The 15,488-nt window shown below is 47.2% G+C and overlaps 1 protein-coding gene across 3 annotated transcripts in view; it reads left to right on the forward strand.

Moving 5' to 3' along the window:
- Positions 1–14,183, forward strand: part of Rps6ka1 (ribosomal protein S6 kinase A1) — a 46,406-nt gene extending 32,223 nt beyond the window's left edge. For all 3 annotated transcript variants that reach the window (XM_045150684.1, XM_004671210.3, XM_012951872.2), the window contains 8 exons: positions 1,214–1,339; positions 1,549–1,638; positions 2,185–2,343; positions 9,733–9,894; positions 10,342–10,418; positions 10,587–10,704; positions 12,857–12,994; positions 13,301–14,183. In XM_045150684.1, the coding sequence (XP_045006619.1) occupies positions 1,214–1,339; positions 1,549–1,638; positions 2,185–2,343; positions 9,733–9,894; positions 10,342–10,418; positions 10,587–10,704; positions 12,857–12,994; positions 13,301–13,423 (993 nt within the window). In that variant the 3' untranslated portion in view covers positions 13,424–14,183. The remainder of the gene's footprint in view (positions 1–1,213; positions 1,340–1,548; positions 1,639–2,184; positions 2,344–9,732; positions 9,895–10,341; positions 10,419–10,586; positions 10,705–12,856; positions 12,995–13,300) is intronic.
- Positions 14,184–15,488: the final 1,305 nt, after the last annotated feature.

Genomic DNA, 15,488 nt, shown 5'->3' on the forward strand with positions numbered 1-15,488 from the left:
CCACACACCTTAGGGTGGGACTCAAGATCACTCCCAGTGACATACCTCTTCCCCAGTAGGTTGCCACCCATTGGAGACTCAAGATTCTAGCCTGAGTCTGTGGGGCCACACATTTAAACCACTACAAGGGTAATGCTAGAACCTTCCTTTACAGAGTTGTGAAGATTTTTAGAGCTAGTATGTGTAAAGGTAAGGTCACTGTAATTTTATATCCAAACTGGGACATCTTTGTCCAGAATAATGTTGAACCAGACTGGATGTGAAGACAGTTGGCATCAGACAAGGTTGTCCACAGGTCATGTGGCATCTGAGAAAGTGTGTAGAGTAGTGTTTGGCACACAGCACCGTAAGCACCACATATACATTTTTCACAGTTTACATGTCAGAAACTTTAGACATCATACCCCAGGAAGTGGAGGTCCCTTGCCCAAAACCACATTAAGTGGCAGAGCCAAGGTATGACTTGTGCTCCTGTATCCCTCTTGAGTCTACCCAGGCTTTTTATTTTATTTTATTTACTTTTATGTTTCTTTTTTGTTTTGTTTTGTTTTGTTTGTTTGTTTTTTTGAGGTAGGGTCTTGCTCTAGCCCAGGCTGACCTGGAATTCACTCTGTAGTCTCAGGGTGTCCTCGAACTCACAGTGATCCTCCTACCTCTGCCTACTGAGTGCTGGGATTAAAGGTGTGAGCCACCATGCCCAGTTTTTTTTTTTTTTTTTAATTTTTATTTATTTTGAGGGAGAGAGAGAGAATGGGCACAGCAGGGCCTTTGGCCGCTGCAGACAGACTGCAGATGTGTGTGCACCTGTGCAACATTGCATGCTCCTGTCACTGCATCTGGCTTATGTGGGCACCTGGAGATTCAAACATGACTTCTTAGGCTTCTCAGGCAAGCACCTTAACCACTAAGCCATCTCTCCAGCCCTGGCCAGGCTTTCAAACCGTAAACCTGTTCGTGTATGCATACTGTGATTCTAGTGCTCCCTCACACCCAGACAGCTCTGTAGCCCTGGCCTGTAGACAGCTAGTAAGTATGCCCGTTGTATTGAGAACTTGGACCCAGCAAGGGTCAGGCTCTTGCCCGAAGTCTCACAGATGCCCCAGGCCTCGCGACTTTTTTCTCGGTGTCATATCCACTGAGCCAAAGCCCTGGTGCTGGGGGCGACCCCTGGCATTCGAGCCCAGGATCAGCATGTCTTCTTGGTCTTCCACAGCAACTTCATGGGAAGAACCTACTCTTTAGTGATGGCTATGTAGTGAAGGAGACAATCGGCGTGGGCTCCTACTCTGTATGCAAGCGCTGTGTCCACAAGGCCACCAACATGGAATATGCCGTCAAGGTGAGCCTCCCACTGTTTCTTGGCTTGAGATTGCCGGGCTGTGGGGAGAGGCCAGTTTCCCTGTAGCTGTTTGGTGAGAGGCTTGGAGCCTGAGGCTCTGTGGGTGGTGACAGGTGCGAAGCTGGGAGCCCAGCCCCACATCAGCCCTGCAGCGTGGGCGGTCCTTGGAGCCCGTCTCCTGATGCTACTACATGTACCCCTTTCTTCAGGTCATTGACAAGAGCAAACGGGATCCCTCAGAAGAGATCGAGATTCTCCTGCGGTATGGGCAACACCCCAACATCATCACCCTGAAAGATGTGAGTGGGGGTTCTTGAGACCAAGTGGGTGCTGAGATTTTCAACTGTGGGGTTTAAACCGAGCATGGTGGTGCACATTTTCAATCACATTTTCAATCCCAGCACTCAGGAGGCAGAGGTAGGAAGATCGCTGTGAATTCAAGGCCAGCCTGAGTTTACAGTGTGAGTTCCAGGTCAGCCTGGGCTAGAGTGAGACCCTACCTCGAAACAATCAGCTATAGGGTTTGTCTCAGGAGACGTGCTTTCAACTTCAAGTCCTCCTTAAAGTGTTCAGGGGCTGGAGCACCAGGACCCTGGGTCCCTTTAGTATGACCATACCTGAAGAGCCTTTCCTTTGAGAATTGAGACATAGGCATTCTCTGAGTTCTCTTGGTCACTGGGGACAAGTATACCACCTGCTATCCAGGAGGACAGGAGCCTAAATGAGTGAAGGCCCAGGAAGAGCCTCTAAAGTGCAGCAGAACCCGGTCTCAGGCTCAGGTCTTTCTCCCCTGTCTGAGGAGCTGGTAACTGAGGGTCCAGGCCTGACGGCGAGGTCTTTGGCAGGTGTATGATGATGGGAAACACGTGTACCTGGTCACGGAGCTGATGCGTGGTGGGGAGCTGCTGGACAAGATCCTGCGGCAGAAGTTCTTCTCAGAGCGGGAGGCCAGCTTCGTCCTTCACACGATCGGCAAGACTGTGGAGTACCTGCACTCCCAGGGGGTAAGCTGCATGGAGGGAAGGTCATTCCATTGACAGAATGCAAGAGCCGTGGGGCTTGCCCAGGAGTGGTTAGTCCCCAACCTGCCTAAACCCAGGGAGCACTAAGGTCGGTGGGTAGAAGGGAAGGAGGGAGAAATAAGACCAAACTGGAAGGGAACATTTATGCAGCACCTAGTGTGTGCCAGGAACTATGCTAAGGTTTTGGGTTTTTTTTTTTCTTTTTTAATATTTATTTATTTGTGTGTGTGTGTGACGTGCACGCATGCATGTATGCAGGCACCAGGACCTTTTACTGCTGCATACAAGCACTTGTACCACTTAAAAAAAACTTTTTTGTTTATTTTTATTTATTTACTTGAAAGTGACCTAGACAGAGAAAGAGGCAGAGAGAGAGAATGGGCGCACCAGGGCCTCCAGCCACTGCAAATGAACTCCAGACTTGTGTGCCATCTTGAACATTTGGCTTATGTGGGTCCTAGGGAATTGAGCCTCGAACAGGGGTCCTTAGGCTTCCCAGGCAAGCACTTAGCTGCTAAGCCATCTCTCCAGTCCCCTTGCACCACTTTTTGTGTCCACCTTACCAGGGCAGCTTGGGAATTGAACCCAGACTGGCAGGCTTTGCAAACAAGTGCCTTTAACCACTAAGCTGTCTTCCCAGATCCATATAGTGGAGTTTAATATAAGGAAATGTTTCTATACATTATTTCCCATCACTGCAAAAGAACTCCAGGTGAATGCGCCACTTTGTGCATCTGGCTTTATGTGGGTATGGCAGAATCGAACCTGGGCAAGCAAGTACCCTTGACCACTGAGCCATCTCTACAGTCCCAAGTAAAGAAAATTATTCAGAAAACAAACAGGGGCTGGAGAGATGGCTTAGTGGTTGAGATGCTTGCCTACAAAGCCAAAAGACTCAGGTTCAATTCCCCAGAACCTACATAAAGCCCGATGCACACGGTGACACATGTGTCTGGAGTTTACAATGGGTAGAGGCCCTAGTGTGCACATTCTCTCTCTCTCTCTCTTTCTCAAATAAATATATAAAGTATTTAAAAAACAAACAAACAAATGAAAATGGTTTTCTATGATTTGTTGGATCACATACAAGTGCTGCAAGGTCCATACATTTATTTCATCCCCATTGTTACTCAGCTGTTATATCTCAGTCAGAGTCTCCCTTTTGTTGTGGTTGTTTTGGGTTTAGGGTTTTTTTTATATATATATTATTTAAGAGAGAGAGAGAATGGATGCGCCAGGGCCTCTAACTACTGCCAAAGAATTCCAGACACATACACCACCTTGTGTATCTGGCTTATATGGATATGGGGAAATCAAACCTGGGTCCTTTGGGACTAAGCTAGATTTCCAGTGCGCCCCCCCCCCTTTCTTTTTTGAGGTAGGGATGATCTCTAGCCCGGTCTGGCCTTGAATTCACAGAGATCCTCCTACCTCTGCTGGGATTAAAGACATGTACCAACATGCCCCACATTAGTTTTTTGTTTATGAAGGGTTCTTGTGTTTATTAAGCACTTACTATATACCAGATACATTCATTGTCTCTTAACATTTTGTGCCTGTCATATGACTTACAATAATGTCTATAAGATGGGTATGGTGGTTCATGCCTTTAATCCCAGTACTCAGGAGGCAGAGATAGGATTGTTGTGAGTTCTGGGCCAGCCTAAGACTATATAGTCTATAGCCCAGGCTGGCCTCAAACTCATGCTCATTTAACTATTTTTATTGGCAGTTGCCATATATACATAATGTAATGCCTTCCCCATTACTATCTTTGGGAATTCAGTTATAAAAAGAACCTTTACCTCATGACCAGAGCATCAGTTTGGTTACCACATGTTTGTTTAATATGTGTGTGTTATGGTATGTGTGGTATATGCATGTGTGTGTGTGGAGATGTTTACACCCCATGCATATGTGTGTGGAAGCCAGAGGAGAGCATTCATGTCCTCTTTTCTCTCATCGATGCATTTCTTTCCTTGAGATGAGGTCTCCCTCAACCTAGAGCTGCTGTCCATCAGCAATTTTCTGGTTTCTGCCCCCTGTGGACTGGGGTTACAGATGTACGGTAGCCACACCAAACTTCTGTTTGTTTTTTTGTTTGTTTGTTTTGGAGATAGGTGCACATTCTAACACAGGCTAACCTAGAACTCCCTTTGTAATTCCAGGCTGGCCTTGAACTCACAGTGGTCCTCCTACTGCTGCCTCCTGAGTGCTGGGATTAAATAAAGGTGTGCAACACCATGCACGGCCACCTGGCTTTTTATGTGCATTCTGGGGAGTCAAACTTGGCAGTCCCCAGCCTGCGGAGCCCTCATGCTTAAGCAGCAAGCACTCTTAGCCACCGAGCCAGCTCCCAGCCCACCACATGTGTTTTTAATGGTCTTGTGTGAAGTGGCTTTGGTTTCTGAAGTGGCCAGTGCAAACATACTTAATACTTAAACGTCAGATCAGAATCAATGTGCTGCTTTGACCTGGCTTGTTCTCGCCGAGCACCAGTTAAAGTTCCCCCTCCAGGAATGTGGCTCCGTGGCGGAGTGCTTGCCCAGCTCGCTAAAGACTTTGGGTTCCATCTGTAGCACTCTAAAAATACATAAATTAAACAACAACAAAAAAAAAAAAAAGGAAGAGAGAGAAAAAGCCACAGATGGATGAACATATCTGTAATCCCAGCCCTAAGGAGTCTGAGGCAGGACTGTGAGCTTGAGGCCAGTCCCTTCAGTTTTTTGTTTTTTGTTTTTGTTTTTGTTTTTTTTTTGAAGCAAGCCCAACAGACTTCCCTTTTTTTATGAGAGGGAGTCAAAGCAAGAGAGAAAGGAGAGGATTGGCACACCAGGATTTCCACCAGTGTAATCGAACTCCAGACATGTGCACCACCTTGTGCACACATGCACCCGCATGCCTGTGTGTCTGGCTTATGTGGAACTGGAGAGTAGAACATGGGTCCTCAGGTTTTGCAGGCAAGCACCTTAACCACTAAGCCATCTCTCTAACCCCTTTTAAAATATTTTTTATTTACTTATTTTCAAAGAGAACAAGAGAGAAGGGTGCCCCAGGGTTTCTTGTCTCTGTACGTGAATTCCAGACACATGTGCTACTTTGAGCACCTGGCTTTACATGGATACAGGGAATCAAACTCAGGCCATCAGGTTTTGTTTGTTTGTTTGTTGTTTTGTTTTTGACTTTTCGAGGTAGGGTTTCACTCTATTCCAGGCTGGCCTAGAATTCACTCTGTAGTGTCAGGGTGGTCTTGAACTCACAGTGATCCTCCTACCTCTGACTCCCAAGTGCTGGGATTAAAGACTGTTGTGGGGCTCTAGTTCTCTCGTTCATTCCTGTTTGTGGAAAGAATTCTGCATCAATGGAACATGACCAAATGATTTGTTCCACTCATAATAGACCCCGGGTTGTAACAGTTATTTTATGTTACAGATAGTGTCGCTGTAGCAGACGAGTCATCTGTGGGGAATATGTGTATGTTTTTATGTTGGTTGTACATCTCGCAGTGGAATTGCTAGGTGATTGTATATACATATGTTCATCCCTAGCACATGTTGCCAAACATTTGTCCAAAGTGATTTTACCACTTAAACTCCTAAAAGAAGTGTATGTACATTCTGGTGCTTGCCAGCACTTGGTATTTTCAATTATCTTACTTTTATTTTTTTATTTATTTCTTAGATGTTTTTATTTTGTTTTGTTTTTACTACCGGGTATGGTGGCACATGCCTTTAATTCTAGCCCTTGAGCAGCTGAGGTAGGAGGACTGCTTTAAGTTCGAGGCCAGTCTAAGACTACATAAGTCAGCCTGGGCTAGAATGAAACCCTACCTTGAAAATCAAAAAGAAAAAGAAAAAAGTACGGCTAGGCATGGTGGCACACGCCTTTAATCCCAGCACTCAGGAGGCAGAGGTAGGAGGATCACTGTGCATTTAAGGCCACCCTGAGACCCCGTAGTGAATTCCAGGTCAGCCTGGGCTACATTGAAACCCCATATTGAAGAACCAAAAGAAAAAAATACATATGGTTTTACTTATTTGTTTGCATGCATGTGTGTCAGGGCATATGCTGATCTCTTGCCTGTCAATAAATGCCAGACGTGTGCAATTTTTTGTGTCCATCTTTATATGGGTCCTGGGAATTGAACCCCAGCCAACAGGCTTTATAAATAAGTGCCTTTAATGACTGAACCATCTCCCAGCCCTCAATTTTTCTTTTTTTTTTTTTGTTTTGTTTTGTTTTGAGATTCAAGTCAAATCATTTGTGTGTTATTATTTTTTTAAGTTGCAGGGCATTCTGATAAGGTGGGGAGTGGCATCTCATTGTGGCATTAATTTACATTTTCCTGATGGCAAATGAAGTTTAGAACCTGTTTTGTTTATTTTATTTCATTGTTATTATTTATTTATTTTTTTGTTTTTTTGTTTTTTTGAGGTAGGGTCTCACTCTAGCCTAGGCTGACCTGGAATTTACTCTGGCCTCAAACTCATGGTGATCCTCCTACCTCTGCCTCCCAAGTGCTGGGATTAAAGGCACCACCATGCCCAGCTCTGTTTTGTTTATTTTTTAAAATACTTCATTTTTATTTATATATTTGAGAGAGAAAGAGAGTAAAAGAAAGAGGCAGAGAAGAGGGGGAAGAGAATGGGCATGCCAGGGCCTCCAGCCACTGCAAACCAACTCCAAACACATGTGCTACCTTGTGCATCTAGCTTACATGGGTCCTGGGAAATTGAATCTAGGTCCTTTAGCTTTGCAGGTAAGTGCCTTAGCTGCTAAGCCATCTCTTCAGCCACCCCTGCCCTTTTTTTTTTTTTTTTTAAGGTTAAGGTCTTGCTCTAGCCCAAGCTGACCTGGAATTCACTATGTAGTCTCAGGGTATCAGGGTGGCCTCAAACTCATGGCCATCTTCTTACCTCTGCCTCCTAAGTGCTGGGATTAAAGAAGTGCACCACCAGGCATTAACAACTTCCATGATTATAAAAAATACCCCATGGTAATACCCTCCCTCCCCCCACTTACCCCTTTGAAACTCCATTCTCCATCATACCCCCTCCCCATCTCAATCAGTCTCTCTTTTACTTTTGATGTCTTGATCTTTTCCTCCTCTTACAATGGCCTTATGCAGGTAGTGTCAGGCACTGTGAGGCCATGGATATCCAGTCCTGCCCCTGTTTTAGAAACAAGTTATCACTCTGTCACCAAGACTCGACTTGTACTTGTAATACTCCTGCCTCAGTGCCCCAAAAACTGGAAGGACAGGTGTTCATCACCATGCCCAGCTTATAGCAGGTTTTTATTTAATATGTAAAATCTTCCAAAACCCCCAGTCTCTTTCTTGGTTGTTTCTTTAAGATCCCCATCATGCCAGGAAGAATAGCTTTAAGTTGTGACCTCAGTAGAGAACCTGTCTTTAACCTCATGACCTCACAATTTACACAACATATGAGCAACTTCATCTTCTCTCTTTTTTAAAAAAACTATTGATTTATTTATGAGAGAAAGAATGGACGCAACACAGCCTCTAGCCACCACAAACAAATTCCAGGTGTATGTGCTACCTTGTGCATCTGGCTTACGTGAGTACTAGGGAATGGAACCTGGGTCTTTAGGCTTCGCAGGCAAACACTTTAACTGCTAAGCCATCTCTCCAGCCCCAAGTTCATCATTTATTTTCTGTTTTTATATAATATTTGGGGGGGGGGGGCTAGAGAGTTGGTTTAGCAGTTAAGGCACTTGCCTGCAAAGCCTCAAGACTTGTAAGTCGGACACACAAGGTGGCGCACGTGTCTGGAATTTGACTGCAGTGGCTGGAGGTTCTCACACCTCAATTCTCTCTTTCTCTCTCATTTAAAAAAAAAAAATGGGTGGGCTGGAAAGATGGTTTAGTGGTTAAGGCACCTGTCTGCAAAGTCAAAGGACCCAGATTTGATTCTCCAGGACCCATGTAAGATAGATGTACAAGATGGCAAATGCATCTGGAGTTCATGTGCAGTGGCTAGAGGCTCAGGCATGCCCATTATCTATCTGCTTCTTTCTCTCCCTCCCTCCCTCTCATAAATAAAAATTAAAAATAAATAAAAATATTTTTAGAGCCAAATGTGGTGGCGCACACCTTTAATGAAAGCACTTGGGAGGCAGAGGTAGGAGGAGCACCATGAGTTCGACGCCACCCTGAGACTACATAGTGAATTCCAGGTCAGCCTGGGCTAGAGAGAGACCCTACCTCCAAAAAACAAATACGTATTTATTTTGGCAGGGGGCTGGAGAAATGGTTTAGTAGTTAAGGTGCTTGCTTGCAAGTCTTACAGCCCAGGTTCAAATCCCCAGTACCTACATAAAGCCATATGCAATATGCACAAAGCAGCGCATGCATCTGGAGTTCATTTGCAGTGGCAAAAGGCCCTAGTGTGCCCTTTCTCTCTCTCTCACTCCTGCTTACAAATAATAACATTCAAATAAATATATGTGTATATATTTATTTATTTACTTATGAGAGAGAAGGGTGTATTAAGGCCTCCTTTCCAAGCAACTGCCTTTAAATGCTGAGTCATCATCCCGGCCCCATCTTTTTTGGTTTTGGGTATTAGGGAACTGAACACAGGCCATCAGGCTCTGCAAACATGTACCTTTAACCACTGAACCACCTCCTCGTCAGCCGCCTATCTTACTTTATTTTGAGACAGGCCTCTCACTGGACATGCAGCTCACTGGTTGGCTAGACTAGCCAGTGAGCCCACTGATCCTTCTCTTTCCATCTCCTCAGCACTGGTATTACAAGCACCCTGTCATGCTCAGCTTTACGTTTTCTTTTTTAATATTTTATTTATTTACTTATTTGAGAGAGAGTTAGAATAAAGGCAGACAGAAAGAATGGGCATAACAGGGCCTCTAGCCACTGCAGATGAACTCCAGACACATGCGCCACCTTGTGCATCTGGCTTACTTGAGTCCTGGGGAATCAAACTTTGGTCCTTAGGCCTCATAGGCAAATGCCTTAACTGCTAGACCATCTCTCCAGCCTCCCCCCCCCTTTTTTTTTTTCTGAGGTGTGTTCTCCCTCTAGCCCAGGCTGACCTTGAATTTATTTTGTAGTTCAGAGTGGCCTCAAACTCACAGTAGTTCTCCTACCTATGCCTCCCATGTACTGGGATTAAAGGTGTGTGCCACCATGCCCTGCTATGCTCCACAAACAGCAACAACAAAATCAAGTCGGCAGTAACACGGCTGTGGGTTCTGCATTTCAGCCCCTTTCCTTCCCCCCAGATTCCTTCTGCCTGTGCCTATCTGTGTACCCTCCTCAGCTCTGGCAGTTGACCTGAGCCGCCAGTCCTTCTGCATCGCAGACTGATCCCAGCCCTCCGCCCCTAGGTCGTGCACCGGGACCTCAAGCCCAGCAACATTCTGTACGTGGACGAGTCAGGGAACCCCGAGTGCCTGCGCATCTGCGACTTCGGCTTCGCCAAGCAGCTACGGGCCGAGAATGGGCTCCTCATGACACCTTGTTACACCGCCAACTTCGTGGCACCTGAGGTGAGGGGGGAGGGGGGCAATAGGAGGTCTTTTGCTTGCTTTCAGGGGCCCCATGCTGTCCAGGACTATAGTATTCATAACCTTGATCCAGGTACTAAGGGACTCTTGTTTAGCGTGTGTGTGTGTGTGTGTGTGTGTGTGTGTATGAGAGAGAGAGAGAGAGAGAAAGACAGACAGACAGGGAGAGTTGGCATGCCAGGGCCTCCAACCACTGCATTTGAACTCCAGACGCATGTGCCGTCTTGTGCACATGTGCAGCCTTGCACTCTTCCATCTTGTTTCTGACTTACATGGGATCTGGACAGTCAAACATGGGTCCTTAGGCTTCGCAGGCAAGCACCTTAACCGCCAAGCCACCCCTCCAGCCCCTTATCTACCCTTTTGGGGAATGTGCGGTCACTTCCTGTGGGCCCTCCGCCTGAGCCGCTCCCCCTGCCTCTCTGCTAGGTGCTAAAGCGCCAGGGCTATGACGAGGGCTGCGACATCTGGAGCCTGGGCATTCTGCTTTACACCATGTTGGCAGGGTAAGTGCCCAGCCTGGCCCCTCCTCTGGCCCTGCTATTTGTCTGGTGGAAGAAAGTCAGTCCTACCTATAGAAACTCCACCTCGTAGCCGGCAGTCCTTCCCACCCGACCCCCAGGCCCAGCATGGAGGCCAAATGCTGTACCCAGGTTCTGTGGACTTTTCTCTAGATACACTCCATTTGCCAACGGGCCCAGTGACACGCCGGAGGAAATACTGACCCGGATTGGCAGTGGGAAGTTTACCCTCAGTGGGGGAAACTGGAACACAGTTTCAGAGACAGCCAAGGTAAGTCTGGAATGCCTGGAGAAGGGCAGCAGACTTCCACCTACGACGTTTTTTTTTTTTTTCTTCTTCTTTTTTAAATTTATTTGTACAGCCAGGTGTGGTGGTGCATGCCTTTAATCCCAATGCTTGGGAGGCAAAGGTAGGAGGATCAATAGTGAGTTCTATGTCAGCCTGGGCTATAGTGAGACCCTACCTTAAAAAAACAAAACAAAACAGATTTTATTTGTGCACATGCACTTGTGTGTGTGTGTGTGTGTGTGTGTGTGTGTGTGTGTGTGTGTGTACTAGGATCACTTGCTGCTGAAAATGAATGACTTTATGTGGGCACTGGATAGTTGAACCCAGTCTGGTAGGCTTTGTAAGCCTTTAACCACTGAGTCTCCTCCCCAGCCTAAATCAGAGAACTTTTCAGCAGTTCATAAAATGTGCTTCCTTTAACCTCTTTCTCCTCAGTAGAATGGTTCACAAGTCCCTGTTATGTCAAGGAAAAGGTTCCCAGACACAAGCCCTCCCCCATTTGTGCGGGTGACTTGGTGGTCCGTCACTCACTGGCTCTTGTGTGTCCTGGGCCCTGTGTAGTGCAAAGTGCTGCCTGATCCCAGTCCCTCCGTTGTGTGAGTGTGCTCAGAGATAGAAGCAGAGCCCGCGGAGTGCAGAAGACATTCTTGGGCTGGAGAAGTGGCCCAGTGATTAAAGGTGCTTGCTTATAAAGCTTGATGGCCCAGGTTCAATTCCTCAGTCCACATGTAAAGCAGGTTCTAGTTACTGGGCACCTCTTTGCTTGGCCCGGGGTTGAGCCCTCCATGAATAGCAACGATTTCACACCAGCCTGCAGACAGGTGTCCTAATTTCTAAGAGGGGCATGGACACTCAGTTGATTAGCAGAAAGTCAGGTTTGGGACTTTTGTTTGTTTGATTGGTTTGTTTGTTTGTTTGTTTTTAATTGGTTTTTCAAGGTAGGGTCTCACTTGCTCAGGCTGACCTGGAATTCACTGTGTAGTCTCAGGGTGGCCTTGAACTCACGGTGATCCTCCTACCTCTGCCTCCCAAGTGCTGGGTTTAAAGGCATGTGCCACCATGCCCAGATCTTGTTTTTGTTTTAATTTTGTTTTGTTTTAATTTTTTTTTTTTTTTTTTTTACTTTTTATTTATTTGTTTGAGAGCGACAGAGAGCCTTGAACCGGGGTTCTTAGGCTTCACAGGCAAGCGCTTAACTGCTAAGCCATCTCTCCAGCCCTTTTTTTAAATTTTATTTACTTGCAAGCAGAGAAAGAGAGAGACAGACAGACAGAGAATGGGCACGCCAGGGCCTCCGACCACTGCAAACAAACTCCAGATGTGTGTGCCTCTTGCTCATCTGGCTTACGTGGGTCCTGGGGAATCAAACCTAGGTCCTTTGGCTTTGCAGATAAATGCCTTAACTGTTAAGCCATTTCTCCAGCCTGACCTGGGATTTACTATGTAGTCTCAGGGTGGCCTCAACTCATGGCAATCCTCCTATCTCTGCCTCCTGATTGCTGGGATTAAAGGCGTGCGCCACCACAGCTGGGATGGATGGATGGATGGATGGATGGATAGACTGATAGATAGATAGAATTTTTATTTATATTTGAGAGAGAAAGAGGCAAAAAGGGAGAGAGGAAGAGGCAGATAGAGAAAGAGATAGAGAGAATTGGTGTACCAGGACCATTCAGCCACTGCAGATGAACTCCAGAAGCATGTGCCACCTTGTGCTTCAGGCTTATGTGGGTCCTGGGGAATCAAACTTGGGTCCTTTTAGCCTAACAGGCTAGCGCCTTAGCCACTAAACCAGCCCAGTTGGGTTTTTTGTTTGTTTTACGTTTTTGTGTGTGTGTTGTTGTTATTTTTCTTTTGAGATAGAATCTCAGTAGCCCAGGTTGGCCTCAAACTCTATATAGCCAAGAATGACCTTGACTTCCTAATCCTTCTGCCTCTACCTTTTCAGAGTAAGATTATGCAGTTGGCATGCTTGTTTTTCATGGCTTTGTGGAGAGTGTGTTACAGAGCGAGGGGCAGGGTTTTGAGCCAGAGATGGCTGGATATAGTTGCCTTCCTATGCCCCACCAGCTGGGTACAGCTGTCTACTCCCTTGTTGCCCCTCCCATCACCCCATTACCCTTTGTGACCCTAGGACCTGGTGTCCAAGATGCTACACGTGGACCCCCACCAGCGCCTCACAGCTAAGCAGGTGCTGCAGCACCCATGGATCACCCAGAAAGACAAGCTTCCCCAGAGCCAGCTGTCCCATCAAGACCTCCAGCTTGTAAAGGTGGGTATGGCCACCGGGGACTGCTGTGCAGGGACTGATGTGGCAGGGGAGACCCAGGCCAGTGTGTGGTGTGCCAGGTGCCAAGCAAAAGATGGCCCTGCCATCAGAGAGCCCCAGACTGATGAGCAGTGTCAGAGCGCTCTCCTGTCCCAGGCAGAAACCGCGACCACCGCTGGAAATAGTGGGCTGGGTGGGCTCTGGAATCCTGGGTGGGGTCAGCTAGACCTGGGGGAGGGGGGACAGTTAACGTTTCTGTGGATCATCCCTCTGGGCTACCCTGATGGTTCACTTCCCACCTTCTCTCAGGGAGCCATGGCAGCCACATACTCTGCAATCAACAGCTCCAAGCCCACTCCCCAGCTCAAGCCAATTGAATCATCTATCTTGGCCCAGCGGCGGGTGAGGAAGCTGCCGTCCACCACCCTGTGAACCAAAGGGAAGACAATCTTGATGGAGGCAGCATCCTTCCCGCAGGAAGCAGGCCTGAGTCATGGGACCAGAGTGAGCTGAGGTCCCAAGGGAGCCGGGAAGCAGCCAGCCTGGATCACCCCAGCAAGGGTGTGAAGTGCCTTCTCCTTCCCCAGGACGGACTCGCAGCAGCTCAAGCTCTGCTGGGTGAAATCCATGCACTGTACAAACTTCCTTTTCTAAGGAAAAACATGGCTTCACCCACCATGGATTTTAACAAGATCCACCTGCCTTTCTGGGCACAGAACTAGCCAGTACAGTCCCAGAGGGGCGCTGAATCACACTGCAGCTCTGTGTGGCCAAGGATCCCTTTGAGCAGCTTCGAAGCCCCCTGCCTTGGGGACCCCCACAATTGGCCATCTGGAGCTTTCTTCACATGCCTCCAGTGTCCTCTCAAAGCCGCTGTGCCGTTCTATCCTACTGGGGTTCTACAACCACTTTCTGCTAGAGCCAAGGACGCCACCTCGCCGGCTCTGCTCCAGGCACCAGCATCCACGTTGCCCACCAGTGGGCCCCCGCAGTCAGGTCGGGTAGCCCCAGGGAGAGGACGCAGAGAGCACTTTTTTTGGCAGATTTCCTGTCTGCCGCAGGACAGAGTTCACAAGAGGCTAGCGGGGCGGACCACGGGGGATGAGGATGTTTTCATTTCTTCCTCAGCTGGTAACTCAGGGTTCATCTGCCCATGGCCTTTCTAATAAACTTAGGATCCAGTCGAAGCACACACTCCTCTACTTTTCATTCCTTGAATTCATTACCAAAGGTTGAAGACTTGTAGTGACAGGCTGTAGCCCATTAGCCCAGCTGCTTTAAGCGCAGGTCATCTGGGAGTGTGTGGGAACTCCCCTATTCCTGCCCTGTACATTCCTGCCAGATGAACCCATTATGGTATAGATATAGTAATGGTATTATTAGCCACTGGAGGTAAGTGCCAGGTACTTCGCCTGGGCCTCGTATGTGTATCTCATTTCTTTCCTTTTCCCTTTCTTCCTTGCTTTGTGGTACTGGCCGTCCAACCTCACACATGCTAAGCAAATGCTATGGCCTGAGTTAAACCCTGAGCCCCTATCTCATTGAATCTTAACAACCACCCTTTTATGGATGGAAAAACAGGTTCAGACAGGGAAATGACATTTTCTCATGCAATAAATACTCTCTGGGCTCCAGAGACTGGTGAACCAGAGAATAAAATCACAGGAAGCCTAGCCGGGCATGGTGGTGCACGCCTTTAATCCCAGCACTTGGGAGGCAGAGGTAGGAGGATTCACCATGAGTTGGAGGCCACCCTGACACTACACAGTGAATTCCAGGTCAGCCTGAGCTAGTGTGAGATCCCACCTCAAAAAACTAAAAAAACAAAACGAGAGAAAAGAAAAGAAAAAAGAGAAACCAAAACCTTTCTCAGGTAGGTTGTTTTCCGAGGTAGGGTTTCAGTCTAGCTCGGGCTGACCTGGATTTCTCTTCAAAATGTCTTCAAATGCTGGGATCAAAGGCATGTGCCACCTTGCCCGAGTGAGCCAGATTTTGAGCCTAAGTCTATCTTTTGTTTGTTTGTTGTTTTTTGACATTATTATTATTTTTATTTTTTGGTTTTTCAAGGTAGGGTCTCACTGTAGCCCAGGCTGACCTGGAATTGACTATGGAGTCTCAGGGTGGCCTTGAACTCATGGTGATCCCCCTACCTCTGCCTCCTGAGCACTGGGATTAAAGGCAAGCATCATCACACAACTTACATAATTATAGACAATAAACCTCCCCTCCCTCACTTTCCTCTCACAAATCCACTCTCCATCATATTCCTTCCCCCTCTCAATTAGTCCCTTATTTTGATGTCATCATCTTTTCCTCCTGTTATGATGGTCTTGTGTAGACAGTACCACAAGCACTGTGAAGCCATGTATATCCAGGCCATTTTATGTCTGGAAGATGGCATTGTAAGCAGTCCTGTCCTTCCTTTGGCTCTCACCTTCTTTCTGCCACCTCTTCCTCAATAGACCTTGAGCCTTAGTAGGTGTGACAGAGATGTCTC

Source organism: Jaculus jaculus, chromosome 5 (genome assembly GCF_020740685.1).
Source record: "Jaculus jaculus isolate mJacJac1 chromosome 5, mJacJac1.mat.Y.cur, whole genome shotgun sequence".
Classification (NCBI taxonomy): Eukaryota; Metazoa; Chordata; class Mammalia; order Rodentia; family Dipodidae; genus Jaculus; species Jaculus jaculus.